The 26,990-nt window shown below is 49.8% G+C and overlaps 17 protein-coding genes across 17 annotated transcripts; 9 read left to right on the top strand and 8 right to left on the bottom strand.

The window, feature by feature from the left end:
* Positions 1 to 422: 422 nt before the first annotated feature.
* BDV38DRAFT_14451 (chitin synthase export chaperone) lies at positions 423 to 2,174 on the top strand. Its single transcript, XM_032051495.1, has 3 exons — positions 423 to 767; positions 843 to 1,414; positions 1,487 to 2,174. The coding sequence occupies exons 1-3, from the start codon at positions 530 to 532 to the stop codon at positions 1,670 to 1,672; spliced, it is 996 nt and encodes a 331-aa protein (XP_031907671.1). The 5' UTR covers positions 423 to 529; the 3' UTR covers positions 1,673 to 2,174.
* Positions 2,175 to 2,420: 246 nt separating this feature from the next.
* Positions 2,421 to 4,184, bottom strand: BDV38DRAFT_275766 (esterase/lipase family protein; the record flags this gene model as incomplete). The annotated part of the gene is made up of 4 exons (XM_032058083.1): positions 2,421 to 2,540; positions 2,691 to 3,831; positions 3,890 to 4,038; positions 4,143 to 4,184. 4 exons carry the CDS (start codon positions 4,182 to 4,184, stop codon positions 2,421 to 2,423), a joined length of 1,452 nt encoding a protein of 483 aa, XP_031907672.1.
* Positions 4,185 to 4,245: 61 nt separating this feature from the next.
* Positions 4,246 to 5,164, bottom strand: BDV38DRAFT_263846 (uncharacterized protein). The gene has a single exon (XM_032056226.1). It carries the CDS (start codon positions 4,961 to 4,963, stop codon positions 4,793 to 4,795), a length of 171 nt encoding a protein of 56 aa, XP_031907673.1. The 5' UTR covers positions 4,964 to 5,164; the 3' UTR covers positions 4,246 to 4,792.
* A 48-nt stretch (positions 5,165 to 5,212) lies between these two features.
* Positions 5,213 to 5,841, top strand: BDV38DRAFT_14510 (putative quinol monooxygenase). The gene is made up of 3 exons (XM_032051508.1): positions 5,213 to 5,327; positions 5,382 to 5,494; positions 5,553 to 5,841. The coding sequence occupies exons 1-3, from the start codon at positions 5,265 to 5,267 to the stop codon at positions 5,698 to 5,700; spliced, it is 324 nt and encodes a 107-aa protein (XP_031907674.1). The 5' UTR covers positions 5,213 to 5,264; the 3' UTR covers positions 5,701 to 5,841.
* Positions 5,842 to 5,982: 141 nt separating this feature from the next.
* On the bottom strand, positions 5,983 to 7,153 carry BDV38DRAFT_288486 (acyl-CoA thioesterase; the record flags this gene model as incomplete). Its single annotated transcript, XM_032061045.1, has 2 exons — positions 5,983 to 6,834; positions 6,893 to 7,153. 2 exons carry the CDS (start codon positions 7,151 to 7,153, stop codon positions 5,983 to 5,985), a joined length of 1,113 nt encoding a protein of 370 aa, XP_031907675.1.
* Positions 7,154 to 7,325: 172 nt separating this feature from the next.
* Positions 7,326 to 7,620, top strand: BDV38DRAFT_14518 (uncharacterized protein). The gene has a single exon (XM_032051512.1). It carries the CDS (start codon positions 7,388 to 7,390, stop codon positions 7,568 to 7,570), a length of 183 nt encoding a protein of 60 aa, XP_031907677.1. The 5' UTR covers positions 7,326 to 7,387; the 3' UTR covers positions 7,571 to 7,620.
* On the bottom strand, positions 7,326 to 8,665 carry BDV38DRAFT_263853 (mitochondrial 37S ribosomal protein bS6m). The gene is made up of 3 exons (XM_032056227.1): positions 8,436 to 8,665; positions 8,336 to 8,367; positions 7,326 to 8,218 (listed from the first exon to the last, which is right to left on the bottom strand). Exons 1-3 carry the CDS (start codon positions 8,457 to 8,459, stop codon positions 7,909 to 7,911), a joined length of 366 nt encoding a protein of 121 aa, XP_031907676.1. The 5' UTR covers positions 8,460 to 8,665; the 3' UTR covers positions 7,326 to 7,908.
* Positions 8,492 to 9,659, top strand: BDV38DRAFT_14513 (glycine decarboxylase subunit H). Its single transcript, XM_032051509.1, has 3 exons — positions 8,492 to 8,869; positions 8,956 to 9,018; positions 9,092 to 9,659. The coding sequence occupies exons 1-3, from the start codon at positions 8,728 to 8,730 to the stop codon at positions 9,406 to 9,408; spliced, it is 522 nt and encodes a 173-aa protein (XP_031907678.1). The 5' UTR covers positions 8,492 to 8,727; the 3' UTR covers positions 9,409 to 9,659.
* A 1-nt stretch (position 9,660) lies between these two features.
* Positions 9,661 to 12,586, bottom strand: dscA (ubiquitin-protein ligase dscA). The gene has a single exon (XM_032051511.1). The coding sequence runs from the start codon at positions 12,346 to 12,348 to the stop codon at positions 9,943 to 9,945; it is 2,406 nt and encodes an 801-aa protein (XP_031907679.1). The 5' UTR covers positions 12,349 to 12,586; the 3' UTR covers positions 9,661 to 9,942.
* A 41-nt stretch (positions 12,587 to 12,627) lies between these two features.
* On the top strand, positions 12,628 to 14,237 carry BDV38DRAFT_263858 (cation efflux family protein family). Its single transcript, XM_032056228.1, has 2 exons — positions 12,628 to 13,080; positions 13,152 to 14,237. Exons 1-2 carry the CDS (start codon positions 12,766 to 12,768, stop codon positions 14,220 to 14,222), a joined length of 1,386 nt encoding a protein of 461 aa, XP_031907680.1. The 5' UTR covers positions 12,628 to 12,765; the 3' UTR covers positions 14,223 to 14,237.
* A 235-nt stretch (positions 14,238 to 14,472) lies between these two features.
* BDV38DRAFT_263860 (putative NADH-ubiquinone oxidoreductase 14 kDa subunit) lies at positions 14,473 to 15,465 on the bottom strand. The gene has a single exon (XM_032056229.1). The coding sequence runs from the start codon at positions 15,178 to 15,180 to the stop codon at positions 14,860 to 14,862; it is 321 nt and encodes a 106-aa protein (XP_031907681.1). The 5' UTR covers positions 15,181 to 15,465; the 3' UTR covers positions 14,473 to 14,859.
* A 153-nt stretch (positions 15,466 to 15,618) lies between these two features.
* On the top strand, positions 15,619 to 17,934 carry BDV38DRAFT_263861 (BOD1/SHG1 domain-containing protein). The gene is made up of 2 exons (XM_032056230.1): positions 15,619 to 15,864; positions 15,946 to 17,934. The coding sequence occupies exons 1-2, from the start codon at positions 15,649 to 15,651 to the stop codon at positions 17,878 to 17,880; spliced, it is 2,151 nt and encodes a 716-aa protein (XP_031907682.1). The 5' UTR covers positions 15,619 to 15,648; the 3' UTR covers positions 17,881 to 17,934.
* Positions 17,935 to 17,988: 54 nt separating this feature from the next.
* BDV38DRAFT_263863 (eukaryotic translation initiation factor 4E) lies at positions 17,989 to 19,501 on the bottom strand. Its single transcript, XM_032056231.1, has 3 exons — positions 19,338 to 19,501; positions 18,482 to 19,168; positions 17,989 to 18,417 (listed from the first exon to the last, which is right to left on the bottom strand). Exons 2-3 carry the CDS (start codon positions 18,957 to 18,959, stop codon positions 18,179 to 18,181), a joined length of 717 nt encoding a protein of 238 aa, XP_031907683.1. The 5' UTR covers positions 18,960 to 19,168; positions 19,338 to 19,501; the 3' UTR covers positions 17,989 to 18,178.
* Positions 19,338 to 20,870, top strand: BDV38DRAFT_14582 (NOPCHAP1/New4 family protein). Its single transcript, XM_032051528.1, has 2 exons — positions 19,338 to 20,405; positions 20,466 to 20,870. Exons 1-2 carry the CDS (start codon positions 19,875 to 19,877, stop codon positions 20,664 to 20,666), a joined length of 732 nt encoding a protein of 243 aa, XP_031907684.1. The 5' UTR covers positions 19,338 to 19,874; the 3' UTR covers positions 20,667 to 20,870.
* Positions 20,871 to 21,106: 236 nt separating this feature from the next.
* BDV38DRAFT_275776 (guanosine diphosphatase) lies at positions 21,107 to 22,902 on the bottom strand (the record flags this gene model as incomplete). Its single annotated transcript, XM_032058084.1, has 3 exons — positions 21,107 to 21,164; positions 21,232 to 22,576; positions 22,632 to 22,902. 3 exons carry the CDS (start codon positions 22,900 to 22,902, stop codon positions 21,107 to 21,109), a joined length of 1,674 nt encoding a protein of 557 aa, XP_031907685.1.
* A 456-nt stretch (positions 22,903 to 23,358) lies between these two features.
* On the top strand, positions 23,359 to 24,429 carry BDV38DRAFT_14597 (putative translation initiation factor IF3). Its single transcript, XM_032051530.1, has one exon. It carries the CDS (start codon positions 23,463 to 23,465, stop codon positions 24,162 to 24,164), a length of 702 nt encoding a protein of 233 aa, XP_031907686.1. The 5' UTR covers positions 23,359 to 23,462; the 3' UTR covers positions 24,165 to 24,429.
* On the top strand, positions 24,430 to 26,525 carry BDV38DRAFT_14593 (translation elongation factor Tu). Its single transcript, XM_032051529.1, has 5 exons — positions 24,430 to 24,860; positions 24,927 to 24,955; positions 25,025 to 25,287; positions 25,349 to 26,028; positions 26,088 to 26,525. Exons 1-5 carry the CDS (start codon positions 24,695 to 24,697, stop codon positions 26,273 to 26,275), a joined length of 1,326 nt encoding a protein of 441 aa, XP_031907687.1. The 5' UTR covers positions 24,430 to 24,694; the 3' UTR covers positions 26,276 to 26,525.
* The last annotated feature ends 465 nt before the right edge of the window (positions 26,526 to 26,990 follow it).

Raw genomic sequence — 26,990 nt, forward strand, 5'->3', positions numbered from 1 at the left:
TGTGACCTCCGGTGGCCTCATTCGACATCTCTGGAGAATGTGAATTTTGTATAGCAAGGCTTCCCCAACCTAACCAGAAGCGGTTAGCATGCTTCTTTAGGGCCCAGATAAACAAGTTACCAATAGGGGCTAGCGCTAAGGTGACCTATCCGGGGAGACACACTAATCCCAGAATAGCAACCTGGGGCTAAGCTTATCTGGGCTAGCCTTGATCTAGATTTAGCGCACCTCGTGATTCTTGTTCCAGAAGCCTCAGACCAGGAGAAACAAGGCCAAAACCCCTCGTCGGACGCTAATTGTCGTCGCCTCATCATCGGGATCTCACTCGTTCTGCTTCATTCCTCCGGAATACACCAGTCATTCGTTGTAGACACTACAGTGGACGCCACGGAAGTCCTATCTGGGTCACTGGAAACCCGTCTCCGTCCGTCGTTGTGGAGACGGCTCGGATCCGCTCATCTTGCGATATCATCGAACAACCCAAACAATCCCACAGCTCTACTACACCCAGCTTCAACGCGCGGTCGAAATGGGGTTCGGCGACTTCGACACGATCTGCCAGAAGGCAGCGCTGCCGCTGTGCTCCCTCGTGGGCCCGGCTTCCTCGATATCAGGCGCAACCGGCATCATCCCCAATTGCTATGCGCGAAACATCGAACTGGCCAACACAATCATTTTCGAAGGCGCCGCATCCTTCGTCCATATCATAGCGCTGGCAATGACGGTCATTATGATTTTACACATCAGGTCCAAGTTCACCGCGGTCGGTACGTAAAACCACCGAGAATCGCAGTTCACTCCAAATGAGAGAGCGATCACTAACCCCGTTCGCGACTATCCAGGTCGCAAGGAGATTATCACCTTCTTTTACATCTATATGCTCCTAACGATGTGCTCTCTGGTCATCGACGCCGGAGTGGTCCCGCCCAGGAGCGGCCCGTTCCCTTATTTCGTCGCTGTACAAAACGGCCTAACCTCCGCCCTATGCACAAGCCTTCTCGTCAACGGATTCGTTGGATTCCAGCTCTATGAAGATGGAACAGCGCTCTCAGTCTGGCTCCTCCGTCTAACCTCCACAGCGATGTTCGCCATCTCATTCGTCATCTCCCTCCTGACGTTCAAGTCATGGGGCGGGCTCAGTCCCACCAACACCGTCGGCATGTTTGTAGTACTATATATCCTCAACGCGATCTGTATAGCAGTCTACCTCATCATGCAACTCCTATTGGTCATGAACACGCTTGAAGACCGCTGGCCTCTCGGCCATATCGCGTTCGGCCTCCTGGTCTTCATCTGCGGTCAGGTGCTCCTCTACGCGTTCAGTGACACCATCTGCGAGAATGTCCAACATTACATGGACGGTCTGTTCTTTACGACCATCTGTAATCTACTTGCGGTCATGATGGTTTACAAGGTACGTTTGTTGCAGTTTCCGTTATCTAACCCTGCTCCACACTTCATGTATACGGGTGCTGATCATCCCCAGTTCTGGGATTACATTACGAAGGAAGATCTGGAATTCTCCGTCGGTATCAAACCCAATACATGGGAGGTTAAGGAATTCCTTCCGGAAGAAGATCGTCGCGCAACAGTTTACCAGGACACAAATTCGGAGTACGCCGGAAGCATGTATCACCACCGAGTGTCGGCTTATAACAGTCACAATTATTAATCACTATTAGGTTTGATATATCTTGTGACGATCATATTCAAGGGTTATTTATTTGATTTTTTTTTATTTTTGATCTTTTAAAGTTAGTCATTGATTCGCGTTGTTGCGGCCTAACGAGTTAATGCCTGAGTGTGAGCGTGGTTGAATATCCTCTTTTATTTTTTGTTGTAAAGTTTTGCCAGTCATGTGAGGAACTTCGACTGTAACATTCCCAACGATGTTTTCTTTCAATATGCCATGCGACGGTAGCGTTGATTCATACAACGTTTTCTTTGATACTCCCGACTACTTCTGTGTGATGTGTACAGTGGATAAGCCGACTCAGTTTAGTATCTAGAATAGTTACACAATTAAAGTGATTCAAGTTGTTCTTCGAACCTCCTGTTGGCTTTTAACGATTCCATCATTGAAGTTTTGGCATTTCACATGACATATATCGCCATTTGTACGAGACTGCCAACCCTGCAGTGTAAGAAGAACAAATGTCACCGGCCGAAATTAACCGTGGCACTTGACCGGTAATGAGGGATGGAGGGACCATTGTGATGTCGCTAATGTGCCTAGGGAAATAGTTCCGTAGCTGCCAGAGCCTAGGACAAGGACCGGTGGAGTAGGGGATCTATGACCGTTCCTCGATCCCCACAGTTCGATCCCGTGATGGTTTGAGTGGAAAACCCATGGCGATTTCGGAGACAGTCCGTAGCTAAATTAACAACATGATTTCAACCCCACCTTGTCATTGTAACGACTATTTATCGCACCATTCTTTGACCCCTAGACCACCAAGGTGCGATCGGTACGGAATAGGGGGTGTAACACCGGAAAAGATGGAACCGTCATAAGCGATATCATGCGTCGGCTGCGCCGACTAGCATAATTAGCTCAAATTTAATCCTGCAGAGGCCGTGCAGGTGGTCTAAACGGTCGTCCTGCGTTCCCGAGAATAGGGCGCGTAAGCGAGTTACGCTCGAAATTGGAAAGACTCGACCACCAATCGTAGTCTTTATTCCACAATTACGACATCTTCAGCATCCATGAAGCCACTATCTGGGTCGGCAGGGTTCCCGGCGCTCTCGGTCCGCGGTAGGTCGTCGTCAACTTCCTCTACAGGCCCCGTCGCGGTCGAATACCATCCCCGGTCGATCGACTCCACCACGATCTTGCACGCTTCATTGACCAATCCATAAAAAGCAGGGTTTTCCTTTGGTAAGAACATGCTAACATGCGCCTTAATTTCGTCTGCTGCCTTATCATTCACAGCTTTGACCCATCCGAGCCCTGCTTTCGGGTCGTACGCAGCATCTTCATTTTCCACTTCAGGAGGGAGGGTGCAGAACGTGCGGTATTTCGAGCGGATAATTCTTTGACTCAGCGATGTCTTTCCTTGGCTCGAGGTCTCTACCAGCGACGTTGCATTCTTGCCCAAGGCTGTAAAGAAATTGGTGCAGCCGATTCCGCGTTCCCTCTGTACCTCGGACAAGAGTGATATGCGGTGGCGAAGATCGGAGGGACGAGCCAAGCACCCAACAAATGCAAGATGGGATGAGACCCAACCCCATCCGTCGGTCAAGCGTTGGCGTTGAGAATACATTGCAGCCGCTCCTCCCGCAGCCACGGCCCCTGCAGCCCCTGCAAACATAGCATATCGACCCCACCGCTGCCAGGATGGTGTCGCCGCAGCATCTGAAGATGGACTGGCAGCACTAGCCTGCTGTGGAGGCAAAGATTTGTTACTTGTGGCCCCTTGATTGGCGCTTGCTGCCTTGGTGGATGAGCCACTACTGTCCCCAAAACCGAACAGACCTGCTACTTCCGTGATCGCATTGTACGCAGTCGTGGCATTCTTATACTGTCCTTCTGCACCATACGAGACCACTCCCGGGGCAATACCCAAAAACGGCGTATCAAATGCAAGCACTCCTTGGATATGAGGAAACATGAACGAGCCAGACTCGAGGATTTGCGAATTGGCGGCCGTTTCCGAGTCCGCGCAAGAGGTTTTGGCAGGAATTGGCTGCTCTGAAGCCAGTAGAAGAAGCGTTTCTCCGGCGACAATACCCCCCATCGAGTGCCCAACTAGGAAGACATGGACTGAAGGATCAACGGTAGGTGAGGCTGTTCGGTTGGCGACTTCCAGGTCTATGACTTGGTTTTGTAACCTGCAATGAAGAGACATTATCAGTGATTTGAGATATCACAGTGGATAGCGCGACATACCATTCTCGAAAGTGGCTCACACATTCTTTCAGATCTCCTCTGGTTTGGTACTTCGGATACACAACTGTAGCGACGGTTATAGCAGGAAGAGCACGGCCGATGAGTGCACGTACGTGCTCCGGAAAATTTCCGAAAGTATCGTCATCTCCCTATGACAAATCTATCAGTGTCATGGATTCACTGGTATGACAATGTTGACACGTGCGGGGTAAAATAAAACAATAATTCAAGAGTATGTAGTGGGGCATCGTACCTTGAAGCCGTGGATAAAAACAAGGAGCAATGTCTTTTTCATTTTAATGGTTTAGAGATAATCGAACAGGTACATCTTCAGTAAGTGACGTGGAAGTTGGGGATAAAGACAGAAGGTGCACCTGAGAGTCCAGACTCTCAAAGAAAATCAACCTACATCGATATGCTCTTACGTCATCTTCACGTGATTGGACTTTTATAATGAGGACAGGCCATCGTCCACTGGCATAAGAATAAAGGCCAACTGCTGCTGATATCAGATAAAGTACTACTACTAGTAGTAGCTCAGTGAATCGCATTACACCTACGGCTAGCAGAGGATGATCTGTTCGCACCTATTGTTTAATTGTTAGATGTAAAGAAGACAAAGACCTTGGCATCGGCTCTTGAGAAGACCATAGATATCTAGTCTTGGTTTATAAACCTTTCTTTACTTGATTCTGTTTGGAGTTAGACTGGTTGTTGAGACGCGATGGAAGATTGACATCAAAAAGATGTTAGAAGATAGACACTAAAACATCTTACGATGTACATCAATGCATTGTATCAGAGGATTGCTCGTAAAAAGCGCACTCTGTGACCAGTAACTCAGCAGTGTGATTAAGTCGGTGTGGAGATTGTTACAAGCAGTGTAACTTTTGATGCTCTTTACTAAGCCCAGTCGATGGATATGCTTAATGCATGAGACAGGAAGTACTTGTGTCTTCGTAGCAAATGGAACGGATACACGACTGGTTTGAAATATATTACGAGGTTCGCCTGGCAGATGATGAATGATGTGTGCTCATACATTCTGATAATATACAGGAGGCAAACATACATATGACTGTCCAGACGAATAATCCCTCTTGCAATTTATCATTCTAAACAGAAGAATGTAACCTGTCATGGCCTACAAAATGATGTGATACTCCAAGCTAAAGGCAATGTACAGTATAGTATATCCTCGGCATCTCCTGTCCCCACATCAATGATTTATGATCACATAGCCGAGACCGGCTCCTTTAAAGGCATACTATCTCCACTACAAGTGACATAGTACAATCTGATATATTCGAACTTGAAGTAATACCAAGGTAAACCAATACGAGTAATATTGTCAATCACATCCACAATCACAACCATGACCACCGGCGAATTCTATAACATCGTGAAGCTCGTGCCCAAACCGGGCAAATTCAACGAGGTACGAACAGCTTCTTTGCACTCTAATTAAAAATCATACTAACGTATACCCAAGCTTCTGGGCGCTTTCAAATCATTCTCAAAGCATGTCCAGGCAAACGAGCCAAAGACGCAAATCTACTGTGCTCTTCGTCCGGACAAGAGCGAGGAGTTGGTGTTTATTGAGAAGTGAGCTTTATGTAGATCGGGTCCGGAATGAACAAGTTCACTAACTAGCTTGTTTCAGGTATACCGATTTGGAGAACCTGAAGGCCCATGGGACATCCCCTGAGTTCAGGAAGTTCTCTAAGGCCATTGGACCTTTACTCGCACGGGCTCCGGAGATGACGAAAGCTGACTTTGTTGGCGGGTTCGAGGGTAGATCGAAGCTTTAAGAATACTTAGAGTCTGCTTGAGCGTTCGAGGTTGAATGAGTGTGATAAGTTGTATGGTAGCCATGACGATGGTTGACTAATGAGAACGCTACTGCTTGAGTTGCGTCTTTCGAATATATACTGGGCTTTCATTTGTCCATGTTGGTACAGCCAAGGACCAAAGAGAACTAGTATAATGCAAATACTATCACGAAACACTTTCATAGAAAGATCGTGCTGCATATGTATATACAGTGTATTAAGTCTCTGCAGTTGGATACTCTATATTATATACAGGTCGCATCATAGCTTCCCTTCTCGGTCGTGTTTTCTGAGTCTCAACAGGCTATCTTGATAACTAGTAGCCACCAGTTTCCCATCCGGGCTCCAGAGCCAGCTCTCATGAATCGCCCGGTTCTCGCCAGAGCGAGGTGTCCACCCCTCTTGTACAAACCACTTTTTCGGCAGATCCGTACCATCGTGGCTCGACACTGCATCCCAATCAATCATCCTGAGAGCATCACCCCGCTGATGAAAGATGACCGTGAGGGTCAAGCTAGCCATTGCGGTCCAGTTCTTGTGGCCCAGAGCGCGCGGTATCAACAGCAAAGAGTTTCTGTCGCTCGCATACATATGTGCACATGCGTATAGGTTATCATATTCCCCTGACTGCTCTTTAACTTTCAGTTCTTCCCTGCTGACCGAAACTGTAGAATCTTGAGGTGATCCTTTCAATGAATACTGATGAAGCTGGCGATACTTCTCAGGATTCTGCTTTACATCCTCGGTAAGGTTGTACCCCTGCATATCGGTCTTGCGCATATCTAACCCGGGGAACTCCCGCTCCGCGACACCTCCCTGTTCCACCACTTCGATCCACCAGTCGGCATCCACACTAGGACTGACAATTTGCTCTTCCACGGGTTTCGCTTGAAGAATGGATTTGAAGCGCTCCTGTGCAGAAGAAGGCTGATGCGCAAACGTCTCCGGCCCCTCATCACGTTTAAATGAGCATAAACACGAGAAGCACATTTTGCCATCTTGCCGTGCATCTACTGCACGGGTACAGTACATCTTGCCATCTCTCACATGTCGCACTGTGTACACATACGGAACATCTAACCGGCCCGCCAAGATGAACGTGCCAGTCATATCCTGAGTAATGTCAGCGCGGTTTGCTTCGAGAACGTGCATGAGTAACTAGGGGCCCTACGTGGATTACGAAGCCTTTCTCTACTGTCTTGGACGCTGCGTATGCGGATTGCGCATAGACGTGTCCACCAAAGGCCATTTTGCCCTCACCCGGTGGATACGGGGCCGCGAGCGATTGGAAGCGCTCAATCTTTTCAGGCTCATCAGATGGGATGCCGTGGAGGTGGCTAGGGCTATCGAGTTGTTTTAGAGCCATCAGCTCGGCGAATGCTGACGGGGAGGCCACCAGCTGGGGATCGCCTTCGCTTCTATCGGGTAGCATGGTGGCAACCTGGTAGGAATTGAGGTGTGGGGAATTAAAGCGATGACCTCGAGGGGCTGTTCCTCCGTATATCTAGAAACAGGAGAGTGGAATAGGAGATGTGTTACTCCTAGTATATGTAAGTCCACAGATTGGCGCGACGCATGACCGCCTTACTACCCGATGCGACTATGGCGAACCTCGGCTGATCGGGTGGAGGTTTCGACTGCCTTCATTGTGAATCTCAACATATAGATGGCTTTTGCCAACTCTGTGGGGGATCAAAACTTCTCAAGTAGCTACACTGAGAATACACCGCAAATTTCCAAGTGTAACTCGGCATATTTACATCAGAGTGATTCGACACAAAAGGAATCGGAAACCACTTCTGCAAAGCACATGTTGCCAACCAAATGGCCGGATGCGATGATCATCTAGTGGTAATAAACTAGCATAAAGTCTAATAAGCGAAAGTAAAGTCCTTTCGAACTGGGCTATGATAGCGCTGCTGTTTGATATAAGTCACGTGTCACGTTGAGCAGCCCATGGAGAATCTGGACAGGTGTAGAATGGCACCTCAAAATGAAACCCAATTAAGTGATATATATATATATGTGCGCCTGCGATGCTGGTATGATAGTACAAAAATACAATCCTCAATCCCAATAATACAGTGAACCATCAATGTCCGAATGTAAATCAACAACCTAGATGAGCTGTACAACGGCTCTTCTTCATTTCATCCATCCAATCCGTAATCAAAGAAGCGATATCTTTTAGATAGACTCGGAAATGTTGCGTGCGTTGTTCCACTCAACCTTGCCCTGGACATCCTTGATGTCTTCAAGCTTGTCGCCCAGCTTGACCACCGAAAACCGAACCATCCGGGGATCGAGACCGAGGGTTCTGCGGACAGCCATCTGTACGGGGCCGGAGGCATCGAAACGCATAATAAAGTGGTGACCTTCCGTGTATCTGGCCTGGTGCTTTGTGGTGGGCTTGGGGAGTCGGAAGGTGCCCCAGTTGGTGTATCCGCGGACTACGCCGCCGGAGCGCAGGACCTGAATGCCAGCATTACGGGCGATTCTGAAAAAAGAGTCAGTTAACCTCCTCGACTAAGTAATTTCCTCAATAATGCTTTTATCAGGTCCCGGGTAAGAAGGATGGCGTCTCGAATGGACAGGGAATCGCGGAAGGACATACTCTCGGACCTCGTGGAGACTGCCCGGACGGACCTGTCAAAGGGTTCAGTTAGCTTAAATAACACGGGCAATCGTCTGAGGGAATCCAAAGAGCTTCATACAATGGCAATCAGCTCGTACAACATGGCCGCAATCGGTGTGGGGGTAGATAGCGTCGGAGAAGAATAACGGGATGGGGACGATGAGATTTTCCCGACTTGCGGCCAACGGATTGTAGAGGCGCTTATCAGCAGTCTTGGCGCGCTTATCAGTCCGGGAACGATGTAAGCTACTACTTAACCTGCGCAATCTCTCCGCGGACTCCAACTTTCCCTCTTCTTTATCACGACTTTCTTGCCTTCCCACACCTTCCTTCGACTCAATTCCTATTCCTTTCACTCGGAACACTTCAAAATGTCTGCCGTCGCCAGATCCGTCCGCCCCTTCGCCTCTCGCGTGCTTTCCCAAAAGCTCCCTCTGGCCGCTGCCTGCAGGGTTTCGCCCGCAGCTGGTTTCCCGCGGGGAAGTGTTAGGAGCTTCTCCCAAAGCCCATTCAGTAAGGACCCTTCCAAATTTCCCTCAGAATGGCATTGAGGTATCATACATTAGTTACACATACTAATATTTTATGAATTGTTGTAGTGGAACTGAAGAAGTACACCGAGTCTCACGAATGGATTGAGTTGGCCGCTGACGGCAAGACTGGTGAGTTCATAACCGGCGGCACCTGGCGCAGTCCAGCCTCAATGCGCATTTTATACTTACAATGCATGAATAGCCAAGATCGGAATCACAGAGTACGCCGCCCATTCCTTGGGAGACGTTGTGTTCGTTGAGCTTCCTGCGGCCGACCTGGAGGTCCAGGCCGGAGAGCCCGTTGGAGCTGTGGAGTCTGTCAAGTCGGCTTCCGACGTCAACTCTCCTGTGGCCGGCAAGGTGATCCAGGGTAACGCAATCCTGGAGGACAAGGCCAAGTTCATCAACGAGAGCCCCGAGGGTGATGCCTGGATTGCTGAGATCGAGGTCGCGGACGCCGCAGAGCTTGACAGCCTGCTTGATGCTGAGACCTACAAGGAAAACTATGCCAAGGAGTAAGGGGACATGTCGGATAAAGAGAATGCATAGATGCGATGGTATGTCAAAATGAAGCGCTCGGTGATCATGGTTTTTTTTTTATGTTGGATTGTTCTGTTTTACCAAGGGGAACCAAATTATTGCCTCTTTTGATGAAATGTTAGACTCGTGTATAAGCCGTCGACGGCTGGGCCTGTTATTCAACACGACTGGCCCGTTGGAAATAATACACATGTTGCCAAAGTTCTTCCTGGACGCTTACCGATAATTCGGTACAAATCAACTTGGATCTAATAACTACGGCTCTGGGCCATAGCCTGCTACGGTACATGGCTACCATTGCTCCTCTCAGTATTAAAGAAGCACTTCTTAGTGGGAGGGTGGCTATGCTCGAAGCCAGGTATGTAGGCCCCAGGGCCGCATACGACTATTCTCCGGTGTACTAGTAGTAGTATCCACCCTACGTTTCGATGATGACTGTGACAGAAATATATATGATTGATACAGTCTAGCTTTGCGTACACTTTTCGCTGGGTATGCCCACCATCATATACGCTATACAGGAGGGATAGACTCTCGGCAAATAGGGCACTGAAGTCGCAGTCGCATCCAGCTCTCCAAGCATGTGCTGTGGAAGATATGTCGACAAGGAGTGACCATATACGCCCGACGGCTAAGGATACTTGTGGCTCCATCTGTCATGCTGCTGCCTCCAGGAGCGCCGGGCGCTGCGAGAACGGGCACCTCAATCTCCTGCATGCATATCGCACAGTCGAATATCGCCTTTTTCTTATCCTTCGGGCGCTGTTTGTCATCCTCCTTGGTATCAAAATCCCTTTCGTCTGCCCTCAATGCTCCAATTGGTAAAACTCCACCGGACTCCAGGTCAGCATCTGGCGCAGCAGCATCTCGTACAATAGGGTGATAATCATAGGCTGGCGGTGCCCAGCCTCGAGGTACGAAGAAGCGCGGACCTAGAATGTCCTGGCTTGCCAAGATCCAGACCTGTATCCACACCCACCCGGCCATGGCCAGAGCTGTTGTCGTGTCGGGTCGAATAAAGAGTACGTTTCCGGACACAGTCAAGAAATACATGAAAGGGAACAAACGCAGGAAGCTTTGACCAACCACAAAATCCCAGCGCAGAGCCTTGCGGCAGTTGCGCATAGCATTCCGATAAATCTGAGGGGTCCAGAATGAAAGGTATACGAACCCGAGAGCTCGGGCATAGAACGCTCCCAGTCGATTGGGCCATAGGAAAGACCAAATGGAAATGATGAGCATGACGAATAGGATAAAATAAAACCGTGCATACATTGCTCCTACATCACTGCGGGTTTCCCGGGCTGTTGGTGTGGTGCTACGATTCGGAGGCGGCTCATCATCGTCCTCCGGAGGGTCCTGGTCCGGGGTTAGGATGATAGGTGTTGCACCGGTGTCTCTAAGTCGTGTGGTAACTGGCAATGGTAGATTGGCCGGGCGTGCTGCTGTTGCTGAAGGGTTGGATCGGCGGTCCTGTTCCCGTCGTTCCGGTGCCTGGACCGCCCATATCTCCATCATGAATTTCATGCCGATATAGCTGACAGAAAGGAAAGTGAGGAATGATGCGGTCGTCAAGAGTAAGAACGAGACTGCTGGATATAGTTCCAGTAACACAAATACGAGCAAAAATGAGTCTCCAAAGGCCATCAAAGCAATCGTATAGAAACTGATACGGCTCCTGGTGGAAGGCGTGGAAGCCTCCTTGACCTGCCGCAAAAGCAGGGCAAGTTGTGCAACGGAGAAACCGCATATTACGAATATTAGTCGAGCTGAGTATTTCCCGAGCTCCTCCAGCTTTGGCCCGGATAGATACAGTCCTTCGGTGGGTGGGTAATCAGGCGCGCCCTTAGTCTCAAGGACGTACCCGCAATCGGGAGAAAATACAACAGCTGACATGACCATAAGTGGAGGAGAGGGAATTGGTGCGCCCATAGGGTATCTGAGCTCCTGCTCAATCTGTTCTATGATTTGCCTGTCCGCAAGGTAGTCATGGACGGCAATCGGATGCTGTTGTAGGTAGACTATGTGTTCACACTTTGGCGCAGGGAACTCCACCTGCTCCGCCCCAACAAGCGAGGACCAGGGGAAAAGTGTAGGAGCCCGATTTTGTTTCTCAGATATTGTATCCGAGAGAGACTTCATGAGAAGCTGGTGCGAAAGGTCGTATGCATCTGATGTAAGTGCCAAATGTGGCAAGGTAAAAATGCCACCAAATTTCTCGCTCGTTGTTGTTAGGATAATGCCCCCTGTTTCAGGAAAATGGATACCGAATAAAGGAAGGTACCATGTATTTCCCCAGAAGTCACCATTTTCCACAGCTAAAGTCGCTCGAATTTCACGAACGTGGCCATTGCGCAGCCGAAGCTCTTCGCCACCTCCCTCACGTAAGTCTAGATAGAAGGATCCTGTATTGCCAGTGACATTATGGCTAAACTCGTGCGTGAAATATTCATTTTCCAGTACAATAGCAGTTGTATTCAATGAGCGATGGGCTCTTTCGAGCTTGCGCCGCACCCAATCTCCGCGCAGTTTACCAGTCGCATTACGGTAGACGGGGAGAAGCAACTCCGTCAGGTTGAGCGCCTGCGATTCATCCGGGTTGTCGAGACCCTTGGGAACCTCTAACCCAGCATTTGAAATAACCGACTGTAGCTGATAGCGCGCCCTATCCTGGACTTCCGAAAGAATCTCCCAAGCGTAACTGTCGTTCTTCCTCACTCCCGGAAAAGGCAACCATCGATCAGCCGGTGGGTTAAAGTCCCCATACTTGGACTCATTCAGCAGATGAAGCGCATCCTTTTCCCTCGCGATCTCCCGCTGACGTTCTCGATCCTGAGAAATCAAAGGGGGATGAGACTGGGAGCTGAGGAGTAGGTAGAAAACGACCAGGAAGAAAAAGAAGGAACCGCGGTGATCCATAGATGCCGAGGAAATGTAGGCATCGGAGTTGGAGTCTCCTCAAATGGAACGGCGTACGTTGTGCTGCATTGCCAGTCCTGGACGTGGCGCAGCAATGGAGATTAAATATGATGTTGTGGAAGGAGACGCGACCAGGGTTGAGGGAGTAAACAAGGCTATCATGAATGACGACACGGACAAACTGAGAGTCGATGATGCGATGAGTTGGGTCGAGGCCTCAGGCTTCCCCGGCACTAACCTCCCCGCCTTTCCGCCTCCTGATTTATCGATAACTCGGGAAGATCAATCAGCGCGTGACCCTTCCCTATCTCTTGCTCTGCGCTGCGGCTTGCACTATCCTTTCTCCATCCACTGTAACATTCCTCACTTGAACATATCCTTGGTTCGGCGCAGGCGCCATTGGTTTGTCAGGTGCAAATGGCATCAAACCTCCCCATCCCTCTTCCTCCGCGCACCCCTACTCCACCCCCCGATGATCCTCCAAGCGCCCCCGGCAACTCCTCCCGCCTTGATGCGCAGGACAAAGATTCCTTGTCACCATTGGTAGACAGTTTCCCCCCGCAAAGGGGCTCCTTAAATACTGCAGACCCGAATCGCCTGAGTCCTACACGAGCGTCCTTCACTCTCAGCCCTTCCGATAATGTACCTCAGAACAGCCAGGGTGACAATGGCTCGGCTGGCCCATTTAATTTCAAGACCACCACCATGGCAAAGAGCCCAGTGGTAAAGTCTGTAAGTCACTTTGTTCTTTCCGGATGAAATTGCATGAGAAATGATGCTGATTTTTGCTCAATCACATACAGAACATTGGCCAGCGACGTGGACATAAGTATAAGCATAGTAGTATATCACACCAGATATTCCTCGAGCCACCACCCAGGGCCCCATTGGCTCTGCCCAATTCATTGCCGATACCGACTTTCAAGGAGTGTCGCGCGAGTATGTCGAAAGATCAGAAAACACGATTTTGGTGGAGTGTGTGCCATATGTTTGTCGCTGCGTATACCCTTTGGAGTGCGCACGGGTCCCTGGCTATGACGGCTTTGTCCCATCTCATACTGTTTGACTCTCTTGGAGCGTTGCTATGTGTTTCAGTGGATGTATTGAGCAATTTCGAAGTATGGAAGCGATCCAGCGTTCGGCAGCCATTTGGGCTGGAGCGGGCAGAAGTGCTCGCTGGTTTCGCAATGTGCGTGCTTCTGCTTTTTATGGGCATGGATCTTATCTCCCATAACTTGCAGCATTTTCTCGAATCATCTGGCCACGAGCCCCACCACTCTCATGCTCATGAGCGCGTGTCTGTAGGCAGTGTAGATGTCACTGCTCTGCTGGCAATCTCATCTACACTGATCTCTGCAATTGGGCTGAAGAACCATGGACGGATAGGTAAGGCGATGCGATTCGGATACATTGAATCGTTGCCCTCAGTGCTCAGCAACCCGTCTCACTTTCTTACGCTTTCTTGCTCCACACTTCTCCTGCTACTCCCCCTGGTATCTGTGCGTCTTTACAACTGGCTTGACGTTCTCTTGTCCAGCACGATTTCTATCTCCATGTGCGTCATCGGCGTGCGCTTGGTCAAGACACTCGGTTCTATGCTTCTCATGTCATATTCTGGCCCGGGAGTAAAGGACGTCATCCGGGATATTGAGGCTGACCCGTGCGTGTTCGGCGTCGACGACGCCAGGTTCTGGCAGGTCCATTACGGACTATGCATGGCGAATTTAAAGCTGCGTGTCTCAGGCTCAGAAGAAAATCTCATTCGACTTCGAGAGCGGATCTCCAGCCTAATCAGAAACCGGTTAGGCGGTGGGTATGGGTCTGGAGGTCAGAGATGGGAAGTGTCCTTGCAATTTACGATAGAGAAGTCATGATTGCACGATACGGCCATGATGACGAAACTTCTTTTTGGAAACGTTATGTTCAGCTGTACATTAATGTAACACGTATATGCATTGTTCACTGTGTGGAAATTTAACCGCCATATCTTTGAGCGCTTTTGACCGCTCATTCTGGGTTAATTGGAAGTCTTTCAAACCAACCACCTCGTCGGAGGCTGCTAGATGATTCAAGATGTCACTGAGAAATTGAGATTTGTTTCTTCAGTGTATATGAATTGTAGATGCTTGACACCTTAGTCCACAACGTTTATGGGGAGCTTAGCTTGTATAGTAACAGGGAAATAGACACCCTGACCGCGGATGGCATTTCCAATGACGACTGGAGTTACGACATCAATATGCAGATACAATCAAAAAGCAAACGGAAATCTGCCATTGCAATGCGAACGGTGGAATAAAACAATTGAAAATAAACACATAATCTAGGTCTTGCTCATAGGCACTAAAGCCTTCATGCCTTCCCCTCTTTTCGATAACAGGAGCCCGAGCATAACCGTTCAAATTTTGATACAAGAACGACTGGACCGTTGGCCAATCAAGTCGACTAACACAGCCATCGTCTCCTAAACCTGTCCTTCAACCACCTTCTCCAGCACTCATGATATCACATTCACGACGTCGCGGCAAGAGTGCCGGCCTCCTCAACCTTGCTCAATGTGCCCTGGTCACGTCTCCGACGCTTTTCGATAATAGCCTCACGGCGTTGCGCAAGGATCTTGAGCTGTCTGTCCTCAACACCCTGGAGCCAGTATCCGAAGCTGCTACCGACACCGGCGAAGAGAGGGTACACCCAGAGAGATTCCTTGGCGAGAATGGGACGCATTTCGATACCGAGCTGCCAGAGACGGACGGCGATGCCTGGATGTACCGTTAGTGGGAGGTCCGATAGCCCAATTCGGGACGATGACATGTTCCTAATTGGGGTTATCATGAGGTAAATATGCAGTGCATACCGAAGCCGCCCCAGAAGAGGACTTTGTGGACCATGATGATGGAGGGTGCGGAGTGCGCGGAACGGGAAAGGAGAACCGTCGGACTAAGGGTTGATAAATAAGGGATTGGATCCGGGTCCGCTTAATGGAGAATCAAGCGGTCACTGCGTAATCTGAGCTCCGAACCGGCGCTTTGGTGAGCTTGTTGCGGGCGGAGATGAGGTTGATTCTCATGTTCTCCCACTCCGTCGAATCACGGGGCCGCAGTTCCCAATCTCGTCACGGAAGAATGGTTCTTCCGATCACAGGGTCGCCGGCCAACAACTCGCGATTCTGGGATGCGGGCCGCGCGACATAGATCTGCGCTTCCTTTTTGGCCAGCCTTGGAGGAACGCCAGAAAACCCTTGGAGTGGGGTTACTTGAAGTTTTTTTTTTTTTTAAATTACATTTTTTCTGGCTTCTCGGCATGGCTGGTCCAGAGGAGATGCCAGATGTTTCATCTGCTGAGGTTAAAAGACCGGCGGTGGATATTGAGAGCTTGCAACGGAAGAAGTTCAAAACCGAAGAATTACCGTTGTCCCCCACGCAGCATAGGACTATTGAGGACCTCCTCCACGCATTCAAGAAAAGGGGCGGCTTCGACACTACGCGAAAGAATCTATGGACGGAATTTGATGAAGGAGTATGTTTAGTAGTTAATTCATTTTACATTCTGGTTCTCAGTCGTCCAAGATTGTTCCCTTGCTAATGCGCTCACATGTAGGAAGGGAGGGTAGAGTTTACCAATCTATTAGTCGAATTAGCGGAATCCGAGATCACTCGCGAACCAGAATTACTTTCTCGTGAACGTGGAAAAGCTGCGACGTTGATCGAAGGAGCTGTGGATCGTAGCGACATTTATAAAACCGTCGAGGCGTCGCTCGATGCGCTGGCTTCGAAGCACCTTCCCGTTATCCTAGAGTCAATCCGAGAGATTCGCCGCCAGGAGATCGGCGAGGAGGCTGCCGCTCGCGAAGAACAGGCTGGGAATAAGACTGACGAAGACTACGCCGCACATGTTAAAGCTAAGCGAGAGGAGCGCGAGAAGGTGTGGCAAGAGACTTTGCGCAAACAGAAAGAAGCCGAAGAAGAGGAAGCGCGGCGAAAAGCCGAAGAGAAGCGCAAGCAACGTGAGCTAGATCGGCAAAAGGAGGAGGAAGAAAGGGCAAGAAGAAGAGAGCGCGAGGAACAGCGTCGCGCAGAACAGCGAGCACAAGATGAGCAAAGGGAAAAGGAGCGGCAGGAGCGATATGAACGAAGACGACGGGAAGAACGAGAAAAATATCGTGATTGGCGTGACCGCAGTCGCACGAGAGATAGAGACTCCGAAAGGGATCGTGATAGGGACCGCGACCGCTATCGTCGTGACCGCTCGCTAGGCCACCGCTCTGATCGTGGGTTATCTCCCCGTTTACGCGATTCGCGACGGGATACATCTGCAACACCAAAGGAACCCACACCGGCACCTCCACCTCCGCCCCCACCTCCTGTGGATGAGAAGTCATTAGAGGAAGCGGCTTTGCAGCTTCTCCTGAAAGAGGGCGAAGAACTTGCGGCTAAAGCGCGACAAAAACCCGAATTTGACTTCGAAGAAGCAGAAGCAATTGAGAATGGCCTTAAACCGCCGCCGACCAAGCAGAAAGGTACCTCTGAATCGAAATTCTCTAATACGCCAACGAAGTCCGGGAGCCCGGCCGTAGACACCGATCAGAGCCGGCGCCGCGGTTCGACTGTAGATGAGCGCAATCGCACTCGGAGACGGGATGGCAGTCGCAGTCGTTCAAGGAGAAGGTATACCTCTCGATTTGACGAGGACCGCCGGAGCTCACGAGACATGTCCGCGCGGCCGCGCGACCGCGCTCCTGATGATAGGCTTGCTATTCGTGATTTCCGGGAAGACCGGTATGGTGATCGAAGTTATCGACCTAATCGTCGGAGTAGGAGTAGATCGACCACCCGTGGACAGGACCGGCCTCGGGATCGGGACCGCAATCTCGACCGAACTCGTTCTAGACCTCGATACCGGGAGAGAAGTACAGAGCGTGACAGAGAGCGAGAGCGAGATCATGACTATCGTCGGGACCGCAGTCGCGATCGGGATAGGGAGAGAAGAGATAGGGACCGAGATCAGGACAGGGACCGGGAGAGAGACCGGGAGAGGGACAGAGATAAAGAGCGAGATCGCGATCGTGATGGTGACCGCGATGACTATCGACGACGGCGCTATTCTCGGTCCCGATCGCGCGCTAGATACCGATCGCGCTCTCGCTCTCGTCAGAGGCACCGAGAGCGCGAGCATGACCGTGACCGTGGTCGAGAGCGGGATACAGAACGCGACAGTAAACGTGAGCGAGATAAATCTGGCTCCCGTGTGTCCCTCTCGCGGAGACGATCTCGCTCACGCCGGCGATCTCCGAGCGTTCTTGATATCGACCGTTATGTACCCCCAACTAGCAATCGAAGTCGTTCCCCTCGTCGGCGTGTCCGATCTCCAGAGCGCTCGGAGCGTGACGAGCGGCCGCGCTTTGTTGAGATTGATCGATACATACCCGGTGGAGAGCGAGACCGTGATCGTGAGAAAGATACAGATCGAAGTCGTGAACCTGATGATCGGGGAGCTCGAAGGAAAAGTCCTAATCGAAGGAGCCGAAGTCGGTAGATCTGCAGCATGTTAATAATACAAACGAACCATGTACACTACTTTAGATTCAAACCGAAACATGTATCATAACAGAAGAACGGAAGGCAATAATGATAATCATCTAATGAACCTGTTATGGGCAAAACCAAGATAATCTAGACACTCGAAAATGAAGCTTAGTGGTTCAGAAAATGGACTGGTCTTAAGCAACGCTATGCCAGTAGCGCTTGAATACAGATGTCTCTGAAACCACACAGGAGCGAGCAAGAGGACCAACTATTCTAATCTAACACAGCATAATCAAGAAAGGAAACCCTTAATCCTTGGAGGCTGCTCGCTCAACAGCTTCTTGATATCCCTCGTTCTCATCATGACGTTTATAGAAATACGCATTGGATCCCGTGCCAGTGGGTCGTAGTTCCGGGGACAATCGGTCGAGGATAGTTCTTTCCAACACTTTGATGGAACGTTCATTGGAGCCAAGCTTATTCCAAACCGAGATCAGATGAGTGTTGAACCGGACTGAGGTTGAAACTCCGAGGACATGGTCATGTTCTATATATAGGCAAGTTAGCTCTTGATGTCTCGGGAGACCCGGAAAGGCTGGGAAGAAACGAACCCTGCTCAAGGACAGCCTGAAACTCATTTGCCATGCAGAGAATCACAATCTCATGGAAGAACTCCTGGGCTTTACCTTTCGGCACGCGAAATCTCCAACATCCCCCCTTCAGGTTCTCCGGATCTTCCCAGACGGGACGCACACCCTTGCGGAAGATATGCACCGTATCTCTGAGCCGGATCTTCTCCCATGGGTAGTTGTTGTAAACCCGGTAGAAGGTCGCAATGTCGGCGACGTCTTCATGAAGGACGTACAGTCTGTTATCGTAGTCGGTGGAGTCGGAGTGCTTGTCATACCAGACTGTCCAGTGATACTGGAAAGGCAGAGGACGGAGTTTCCCAAAGATATTCTGATGCAGGGACTTTCGTGTCGGGGCAATGAGTTGTGCCGATTGTCGCTTGTCGATGCTGCTGTCTTTTGGGTTGTTCTTCTCGGACAGGGGACTTTTGTCATTGACATGGACTCTTGGGAGGGCCATAATGCACTGTAGGTAAAAAACAATTGTGTGACTTTAGGGGAGAGCTACACCTCCTTAATATGAGGATAGGAGGTAGGTGCAAGAACTCATGCCAGATTCTTGGAGGACCAGGTAGTCAAAAGGATGCCTCTTGGGGCGTACCGGCCCTGCAGTGTAGGGAGAGTTCACTTTTCTCTCAGTAATTCGTGTTAGATGAATCTCTCAAACGTCTACTCCTTCAGTGAGCTATAATCCACATGTGAAATATAGGTATGAATATGAATAGGTAAGAGGTGTAGGGCTAGACATGAACAGATGCGGGATATAGTTCAGGATCATGGATCGTGATTCAACCATCGAAAAGTCTCACGATTGAAAATTGTAAGTGTATATTCTTACCTTAGATGATGAATTCGTGTAAAAAAACGACTAAATACTTCAGGGATCAGGAGACAGGTTGCCAGAGGCATCTGCAGGAGCCAAGCTTAATGGCAAAATAATACAATATAATATAAATCACCAGGCACGGACCGGGCAACGACGTCAAAACCCATCGAGCGGGGTGTGAAACCGAATAAAAGTATCAAAAGGAGAGAAAGAGAATAAGATCTTGAATGCAAGACGAAAACCGAGATCACATTATGGCCCCCATTGGCTCCCTCCGTCCAAAAATATCCCTGTCATGCTTTTCAATGTCAGTGACAATCCGGCATGATGGACGATGTTTGGTTCATACTATATTTTCCAGATTATCCTTAATCAACTCACCTCCGTCGTCAAACCACCCCCTAAATCCACTCTTCGCACCAATTATTATTGCCCACCCTCCCCCTGGAAATCTAGTTGATTCCTTCGAGCCGCCCCCCCACATCCTGCGCGAAACGCTCTGAGGTGCAAAGGAGGGGAAAAGTTACTCTTCATTGGCAGGGCGCAATCATGGCTGATAGTGATCGGAAGCGCCCGCAGTCCGACGATCCCCAACCGCAACCTGCATGCGATGCTATGTCTCCCTCGAAACCGTCAAGGAGCCATGCCAGTCAGAATGATGACGTTGGCGACGAGAGTGACGGGCGGCGCGTATTCTCGCTAGCCCTGCGCGACAACGTCCAAAAGGCACACGCTCCTCCCGACAAAAATGATAGCGACAGTGACGATGACGATTACACCTCATCCTCCGGGAGTGATAGTGATGAAGACGACGAGGTCGACAATGAGGAAGACGACCAAGATCGTGATGTAAAAAGTGACAGTGGCTCTGATCACTCTTTTCCGCGCATACCTGCTCTACAAAAACCTCAAATACATCGTATCGAGAAAAACCCTGATCTCCTCTCCCGACTGTCTGCGTTTCTTCCACAAATGAAAAGTGCCAATGATAAACTACAGCAAGAGATAGAGGCTGGGAGGGGGAAGGACCTGAGGCTGGACGAGGTGGATGATCAAACTGATGGCCAATATATTGAAATGGTAGGCAAATCTTTCATATTGGTTCTTATTTACTTGTGCTGATCGACGAATCTTCTACAGAACCTGGGCCTAGGCGTCCTGGAAGAGAAACGCCCCGCCGACGGCGTCGTCCCTAGTGCAAAGAGCGAAGGTTCGGACGAAGGCCCTGCAGAAAAACCACACCCGAATGCGCCATCCGAGTCGAACGTCTTGGAAACGCTGATGGGAAACCAAGATACTACATCGTCGAAAAAGCCAACCATTGAGGAAATGAACGAATAAAACACAGTAAACGTGGGATTGGGTTGCATGGACGGCGCTTACGGATGTGATATGTTTTCACCTACATATTGGATGGGCTTTTTGTGTGTTCAACTTACTGTACGATATATTCTCTGCTTGGCCTTTGGTGTGAGTCCTCGACGTGGGATCTAAAAGTTTTTTGTTATATCGTCACTAGAAGAATAGACTAGAGTAATTGTATGGCTTGCCGGAAAGATTATATTAGCATATGTATTCTACCAGTATCCAGGACATCAATTGCATTTCCATATTCTTTTGCTATACCATACAGGGAATTGGGCAACGTCGAATAGCGACAGTAACAATATAATCGACATGACAAAATTCTAGTCATATTTGCATGAGAAGAAAACAGATGTACACATGCCATCTGATGCGGTAAAAATCAATGCATCACCATACCGCCATATCCATCATCTTTAGAAGACTTCCTTCACGCGGCAAGTCCATCCCGATTCCTGACTCAGAAGAGGCAAGCTGTGATGAAACATTAGCACAAGTTCAAACGTAATAAAGGGAAGAAAAGATTTAACGGGTTATTTACCTTGCGCCTAGGCACCATCCAAGTTCATTGTTCTTAATCTTCTTGGCAATCTTAACTTCTCGGGACAACGGCATCTCGTAGCCAGAGTGTAGCAGTGCAAGCATGAAGTTCAAATCCAAGCACCACTCAGGGCGGTCGCGTAGCTCGGCCATGGCTTCTCCCATGCCTTCGAATATCTTCCATGACGATTCGCCGGCGCAGACAGTGGATGTGAGCTGGTGCAACTCCTCCAGAGTGAAAGAGTCAGGCATGCCCAGGGGCTTGGTGCGGTCAAAAAAGTAGGAGAAAATATAAACGTCTTCCCTGGAAAACGTCTTCTCAAGCGAGGGCTGATGAACACCATTGAAGGAGCAAGGAGCAAGTTTGCAATCGGCGTCTTTCTTGAGAATCTTCTCCGCGAAGCCGCGGCACAGGGCAGGCGAAGAAGACCCATCCTGCGGGCCCACCATCTTGACAGTCACTTTTGATCCAAGTGGGTGCTCCTTGTCAAATTTTACCTCCACATCGCGCTCCATACCAGGTGCAATACAGGGATTAGAGATGGGCTGATTCAACCAAGCCATATCGTTTCCACTAGAGGCCATTTTACCCTCGACGACAGCTTTGTGAATGGCTTCACGTGCAGCCATGAGACCGTATCCAAGGTGAGAATGCTGATACAGCTCGAAGCCCCGTCCACCAAACTGGAGCTCATACTTGTGATCGCCATCAGCTAAGCGTTCCGGCATACCACCCGACTTGCTCTTTTCGAATGTGGGCTGGAAGACAATTTGAGTAGAACCGCCACCTAGGTCAAAGATCGCCGCAGTCGGTGTTTCATCTGGACCGCCAATCTTTCCGAGAAGATAGTTTGTTGTGATCCATGCGTAAACACCCTCGTCGGATCCATCCATGATCTCGACGCCTCCTTTCTCACGAGAGACGACGGGGAAGGGATAGACAGTCTCCAGGCGAGTCCTTACGGCTTCCAGGATGTTCTGGCTCATCTCTGGCCCAAGCATTCGCAAACCGGCGGTGGCCTTCACAGCGACGGGAGAGCAAGATTTATATTCTTCGGGAACGGTTCTCATTGCAACCTGCATGAGAGGGTCAAGGCTCTTGGCTGCTCCTTCGGCATCTTCCTTATAGGAGCTCAATCCGGAGCCACCCTTCCTCTTCTCGGTCTGCTCAAATTCTTCGTGTTCAAGTTCGGGAGTAGGGCCGCAGTTGTTGAAGCGGTAGACGTGGATTCGAGAGCCCTGACTACCGGCATCGATCATTAGAGCATACTGAATCAACGGTTTCGAGGGATCGTATGGCTTGGTGCATTTATCCGTTAGAGGAGCGGCACCAGTGGGGGATTTCTCTGTACGGCCTATTAGTGGACACAAATAGTCGATGAACAATTGTATGCAACATACCGCGGCCAAAGCCTGTCACTGCTGGTTTCGATGGTGAGAGCCAAAGGATCATCAAAAACAAAGCGCCCACGATGGCGCCAGTCTTCAGGTACCGGGACCTCTGGCTTTGTGCCATTATGTCGGTTGACGGACTTTGACAAGTGTCCGGTGAGTTGCTTGGTGTGTTCGCGGGTTGGGACGCCCGCGAATTCGAGCGTTTACTGACTCTAGAGCCTGGCTTCTGGAAAGATGGCGTGCGGTGGATATGTCGACCGTCAACTCCAGTCGACATACAAAAATTAAGACCGAGGACGAGCGAGTGGCGTTTCGTTCCGGGGAAACGCTGTTATAGTTTCGACCGAGTTGGAAAAGAAAGATAGGTTAACGGTCGAAATGAAGAGAGACCATAGATCCTCCAGGAGCCTCCGGACCAGCCCAAAAAGGATCGTGGATGGTAAAGCAAAACAGCCGAAAAGAGGGTTGATAGATGTCAGGAGAGGAAAAGGGCGCAACCAAAAGGAGATAAATTACAGGCGGCCGGTTCCAGGGTCTCGATCCCGTCCCCGTGAGTGTGTGGCGCACGTGTGGCTGGTTCGCCGCCGAATGCGTCGGTTGGATGACGGGACGTACTACTACTGTGTACATACCTGGGCTTCATCGTACATTCCGAACTATATCTCTTTTGAGAGCTCCCCGCTCAATCTTTTCACCACCAATTAGGCCTATATGGCACTGTGACCAGTCGATGCGAAAGCCATTTTATTTTTATTGATTTATTTTTGAATACTCACGGCTTCCGAACCCTCAATTGTGAGCTTCCTTCTAGTCCTCCACGCTGGACTGCAACACAAGATGAAGCATATACGTGGATTCATCTCAACAACACAAGCGTTGCGCCGTATCTTTCTCGCACCTATTGAAACTCCTAGACCCCAATTTCTCCGTCCCGCTTTCCTTCCAACCTTCACCCAATCCCGCCTTCTTTCCATCCGCCGCAAGCCTCAACAGCAAGATGGTCAGCTCCAGGCAAGGGCAAGGCAGGTGAAAGATGAAGAAATCCGATCAGAATATATCCAACTCGTGAATGAAGATGGTAAACTGGATCCACCAGTTAGGCTTCATGATGCTTTGCTGAAGATAGAGCGCCCGGACAACTTCATATTACAAGTCTCCCCTGGCTTTCGCGGCCGGGCACCCGTTTGCAAAGTCGTGAATCGACTTGAGATGCGGGAACAAGAACGTGCGAAAGCAAAGGCTGCACACGTCAACAAGAATTCGATTAAGCAGATCGAGCTGAACTGGGCTATCGACGCCCATGATCTCTCCCACCGCCTGAAGCAATTGACAAGCTTCCTCGACAAGGGCAGGAAAGTTGAGGTTATATTGACTAAAAAGAGAGGCAAGAGGTCACCCACTGTGGAGGAAGTCAAGCATGTGATGGATAGTGTGTTGCAGGCTACTAAGGATGCCAATGCCATGCAAGTGAAACCGATGGAGGGAGAACCTGGCAAACATGTGGTACTTGTTGTGAAGAGAAAGGATTTGGGTCAATGATGTCCTTATGTGACCTTTGATTGGTGTATATTATGTATACAACGTGGCAGAGCACTCTGTAGATATAATGGATGTTCTCTCCGGAGCAGTTCCCGGCGCCACGATGATGTATTACATTGACCGCAACACCAATTTTGTTAGACGAATAAAACTAGACCCAGTATCCGTTACCAGTCATGGTTCTAGAACAAACCCTCGAGAGTATATTATACCCAGAACCAGTAAGCAACACAATTATAGTTCTCCTAGATAACTACAAACATAAGGTAGTAGGACTCTTGGCGACGCTTACTCCGGACAGGTACCGATAGCTTCCCACCCAAGTTGACGTTCCATGATACTCCGTATTTGGATGGGGAAAGCCTCCGCAATTCGGCGCTCATGATTGGTCAATGGATGACTAAGCGTCTCCCTAAATTTTTCGGGGGACTGGAGATCTTCTCGACCCTCAGACCAGCTCCGTTTCTTCCATTCCATCGCGTTTCCTTTGGTTCAACTTTCGTTTGTCATTACACTGCAGGGCAGTCAACATGTCTAGCATCTCCAGAACCGCCAACCTCCTCTTCCGCTCTAGCAGGGCCTCCCTGTTGCGCCCTCGCGCTGTCAACCCTGTTCAGCATGTTTTGGGTAAAGACAGACTGGCTGCCCGTGGTATGGCAACTGCCTTCGAGCGCTCCAAGCCTCACGTCAACATCGGTATGGATTGACCTATTTACAAACTGCTGTGCTCTCATCAGGGCTATTGCTAATGGCAACGTACAGGTACCATTGGTCACGTCGATCACGGCAAGGTAAGCGCGAGACTGGATTTATTGACTTTTTCCCCGAAGTAGCCCGGACTCTAACACGTTGCTGTTTAGACCACCTTGACTGCCGCTATCACCAAGCACCAGGCTTCTAAGGGCCTCGCTCAGTTCCTTGAGTATGGTGCCATTGATAAGGCCCCTGAGGAGCGTAAGCGTGGTATCACCATCTCGACTGCCCACATTGAGTTCTCCACCGACAACAGGCACTATGCCCACGTCGACTGCCCTGGTCACGCCGATTACATCAAGAACATGATCACTGGTGCTGCTAACATGGACGGTGCTATCGTTGTCGTTGCTGCTTCGGATGGTCAGATGTATGTTAAGCCCTTTGCCACTGAATCGTTCCAGGATTTCGCTCTTACACTATTATAACAGGCCCCAGACCCGTGAGCACTTGCTGCTCGCCCGTCAGGTTGGTGTCCAGAAGATTGTCGTTTTTGTCAACAAGGTTGATGCTGTTGATGACCCTGAGATGTTGGAGCTTGTCGAGTTGGAAATGCGCGAGCTTCTCAGCAGCTACGGCTTCGAGGGTGAAGAGACTCCCATCATTTTCGGCTCTGCTCTGTGCGCTTTGGAAGACCGTCGCCCCGACATTGGTACCGAGCGTATTGACCAGCTCATGGAGGCTGTTGACACCTGGATCCCTACCCCTCAGCGTGATCTTGACAAGCCTTTCCTCATGTCTGTTGAGGAAGTCTTCTCTATTGCCGGTCGTGGTACCGTTGCCTCCGGCCGTGTCGAGCGTGGTATCCTGAAGAAGGATAGCGAAGTCGAGATCATCGGAGGTAGCTTCGATGCCACCAAAACTAAGGTCACCGACATTGAGACCTTCAAGAAGTCTTGTGACGAGTCCCGCGCTGGTGACAACTCTGGTTTGCTTCTCCGTGGTATCCGTCGCGAGGACGTCAGGCGTGGTATGATCATTGCTGCTCCTGGCAGCACCAAGGCCCATGACAAGTTCTTGGTGTCCATGTACGTTTTGACTGAGGCTGAGGGTGGCCGTCGTACTGGCTTCGGCTCCAACTACCGCCCCCAGGTGTTCGTTCGCACTGCTGGTAAGTCGGGCCTTTTGCTCACTTCACGGTATTGACTAGGTTCTAACTGTGTATACTAGATGAGGCTGCTGACCTCAGCTTCCCCGACGGTGATGAGTCCCGCAGAGTGAATCCCGGTGACAACGTCGAGATGGTCCTCAAGACTCACCACCCCATTGCTGCTGAGGCTGGCCAGCGCTTCAACATCCGTGAGGGTGGCCGTACTGTTGCCACTGGTCTCGTCACCCGTGTCATGGACGGAAAATAAATGCCAGCTCGTTTACGGTGACTGATGAATTGGCGGCCTTTGTACTATGAAAAATTTATGCCCGGATTTGTTTTTCTTGCAGCGCGGGAATCAGCGAAGGGATCCGGGAAACGTTGATACCGGAGTTCGTGAGTCATGCCATGTACCTGTATTGTATTTAACCATGTAGACTTTTTATTTTTCTCTTATTTTCTACAATTCTCTCCTCATCTATATCTAGGTATGTCGTTGAATGTGAATCCGATGATTAATATAATGTACAAAACTCAGTCCACGTACCGACTTCACACGGGGCAATTTGTAGAACACCTTATCTATTATACCTCCGGCCAGGCTAGTGGCCATATATTTGGGGTCTATTACTATCTCTCCAATCCCAATCCTGCGGCCACTTGTGCCTTACTCTAGAGTAGCTTGCGTAGGCCTTGTGCCGGCGCTTTACAGGCGAATCTGATTGTCTCCTAACTCTTGCTTTGAGACATGAGGACAGCTGTATAGCACCCTATTACCCAGCTCACAGGGGTTGTACGAGACAAATAGGACCTATGGCGGACGGACAATAACCCAATTGGAAAGAATATTAGCAACCCACTATCCTGACGTATCATGCAGCCAAACGTTGCACATGCCACTTGTTGCAACTCTTGAGTTTGAAAGCTATCCAAACGTTCCAGGGGTTGTTGGGCAAACTATGGTGGAATATGTGGCCCGACCT

Source organism: Aspergillus pseudotamarii, assembly GCF_009193445.1.
Source record: "Aspergillus pseudotamarii strain CBS 117625 unplaced genomic scaffold BDV38scaffold_103, whole genome shotgun sequence".
Lineage (NCBI taxonomy): Eukaryota > Fungi > Ascomycota > Eurotiomycetes > Eurotiales > Aspergillaceae > Aspergillus > Aspergillus pseudotamarii.

Coding starts and splice junctions, on each gene's coding strand:
- BDV38DRAFT_14451 (XM_032051495.1), top strand. CDS start 530: ATGGGGTTCGGCGACTTCGACACGATCTGCCAGAAGGCAGCGCTGCCG. Junction 768..842: donor GTCCAAGTTCACCGCGGTCG/GTACGTAAAACC, acceptor GCGACTATCCAG/GTCGCAAGGAGATTATCACC. Junction 1,415..1,486: donor CGGTCATGATGGTTTACAAG/GTACGTTTGTTG, acceptor GATCATCCCCAG/TTCTGGGATTACATTACGAA.
- BDV38DRAFT_263846 (XM_032056226.1), bottom strand. CDS start 4,963: ATGTATGTTTGCCTCCTGTATATTATCAGAATGTATGAGCACACATCA.
- BDV38DRAFT_14510 (XM_032051508.1), top strand. CDS start 5,265: ATGACCACCGGCGAATTCTATAACATCGTGAAGCTCGTGCCCAAACCG. Junction 5,328..5,381: donor AACCGGGCAAATTCAACGAG/GTACGAACAGCT, acceptor CGTATACCCAAG/CTTCTGGGCGCTTTCAAATC. Junction 5,495..5,552: donor GAGTTGGTGTTTATTGAGAA/GTGAGCTTTATG, acceptor AGCTTGTTTCAG/GTATACCGATTTGGAGAACC.
- BDV38DRAFT_14518 (XM_032051512.1), top strand. CDS start 7,388: ATGGCTTTTGCCAACTCTGTGGGGGATCAAAACTTCTCAAGTAGCTAC.
- BDV38DRAFT_263853 (XM_032056227.1), bottom strand. CDS start 8,459: ATGTTGTACGAGCTGATTGCCATT. Junction 8,368..8,435: donor TGTACGAGCTGATTGCCATT/GTATGAAGCTCT, acceptor ACCCTTTGACAG/GTCCGTCCGGGCAGTCTCCA. Junction 8,219..8,335: donor AGTCTCCACGAGGTCCGAGA/GTATGTCCTTCC, acceptor CTCTTTTTTCAG/AATCGCCCGTAATGCTGGCA.
- BDV38DRAFT_14513 (XM_032051509.1), top strand. CDS start 8,728: ATGTCTGCCGTCGCCAGATCCGTCCGCCCCTTCGCCTCTCGCGTGCTT. Junction 8,870..8,955: donor CTTCTCCCAAAGCCCATTCA/GTAAGGACCCTT, acceptor GAATTGTTGTAG/TGGAACTGAAGAAGTACACC. Junction 9,019..9,091: donor GGCCGCTGACGGCAAGACTG/GTGAGTTCATAA, acceptor ATGCATGAATAG/CCAAGATCGGAATCACAGAG.
- dscA (XM_032051511.1), bottom strand. CDS start 12,348: ATGGATCACCGCGGTTCCTTCTTTTTCTTCCTGGTCGTTTTCTACCTA.
- BDV38DRAFT_263858 (XM_032056228.1), top strand. CDS start 12,766: ATGGCATCAAACCTCCCCATCCCTCTTCCTCCGCGCACCCCTACTCCA. Junction 13,081..13,151: donor AGAGCCCAGTGGTAAAGTCT/GTAAGTCACTTT, acceptor AATCACATACAG/AACATTGGCCAGCGACGTGG.
- BDV38DRAFT_263860 (XM_032056229.1), bottom strand. CDS start 15,180: ATGATAACCCCAATTAGGAACATGTCATCGTCCCGAATTGGGCTATCG.
- BDV38DRAFT_263861 (XM_032056230.1), top strand. CDS start 15,649: ATGGCTGGTCCAGAGGAGATGCCAGATGTTTCATCTGCTGAGGTTAAA. Junction 15,865..15,945: donor GGACGGAATTTGATGAAGGA/GTATGTTTAGTA, acceptor GCTCACATGTAG/GAAGGGAGGGTAGAGTTTAC.
- BDV38DRAFT_263863 (XM_032056231.1), bottom strand. CDS start 18,959: ATGGCCCTCCCAAGAGTCCATGTCAATGACAAAAGTCCCCTGTCCGAG. Junction 18,418..18,481: donor TCAGGCTGTCCTTGAGCAGG/GTTCGTTTCTTC, acceptor GCCTATATATAG/AACATGACCATGTCCTCGGA.
- BDV38DRAFT_14582 (XM_032051528.1), top strand. CDS start 19,875: ATGGCTGATAGTGATCGGAAGCGCCCGCAGTCCGACGATCCCCAACCG. Junction 20,406..20,465: donor ATGGCCAATATATTGAAATG/GTAGGCAAATCT, acceptor AATCTTCTACAG/AACCTGGGCCTAGGCGTCCT.
- BDV38DRAFT_14597 (XM_032051530.1), top strand. CDS start 23,463: ATGAAGCATATACGTGGATTCATCTCAACAACACAAGCGTTGCGCCGT.
- BDV38DRAFT_14593 (XM_032051529.1), top strand. CDS start 24,695: ATGTCTAGCATCTCCAGAACCGCCAACCTCCTCTTCCGCTCTAGCAGG. Junction 25,288..25,348: donor GCTGCTTCGGATGGTCAGAT/GTATGTTAAGCC, acceptor CTATTATAACAG/GCCCCAGACCCGTGAGCACT. Junction 26,029..26,087: donor GGTGTTCGTTCGCACTGCTG/GTAAGTCGGGCC, acceptor TGTGTATACTAG/ATGAGGCTGCTGACCTCAGC.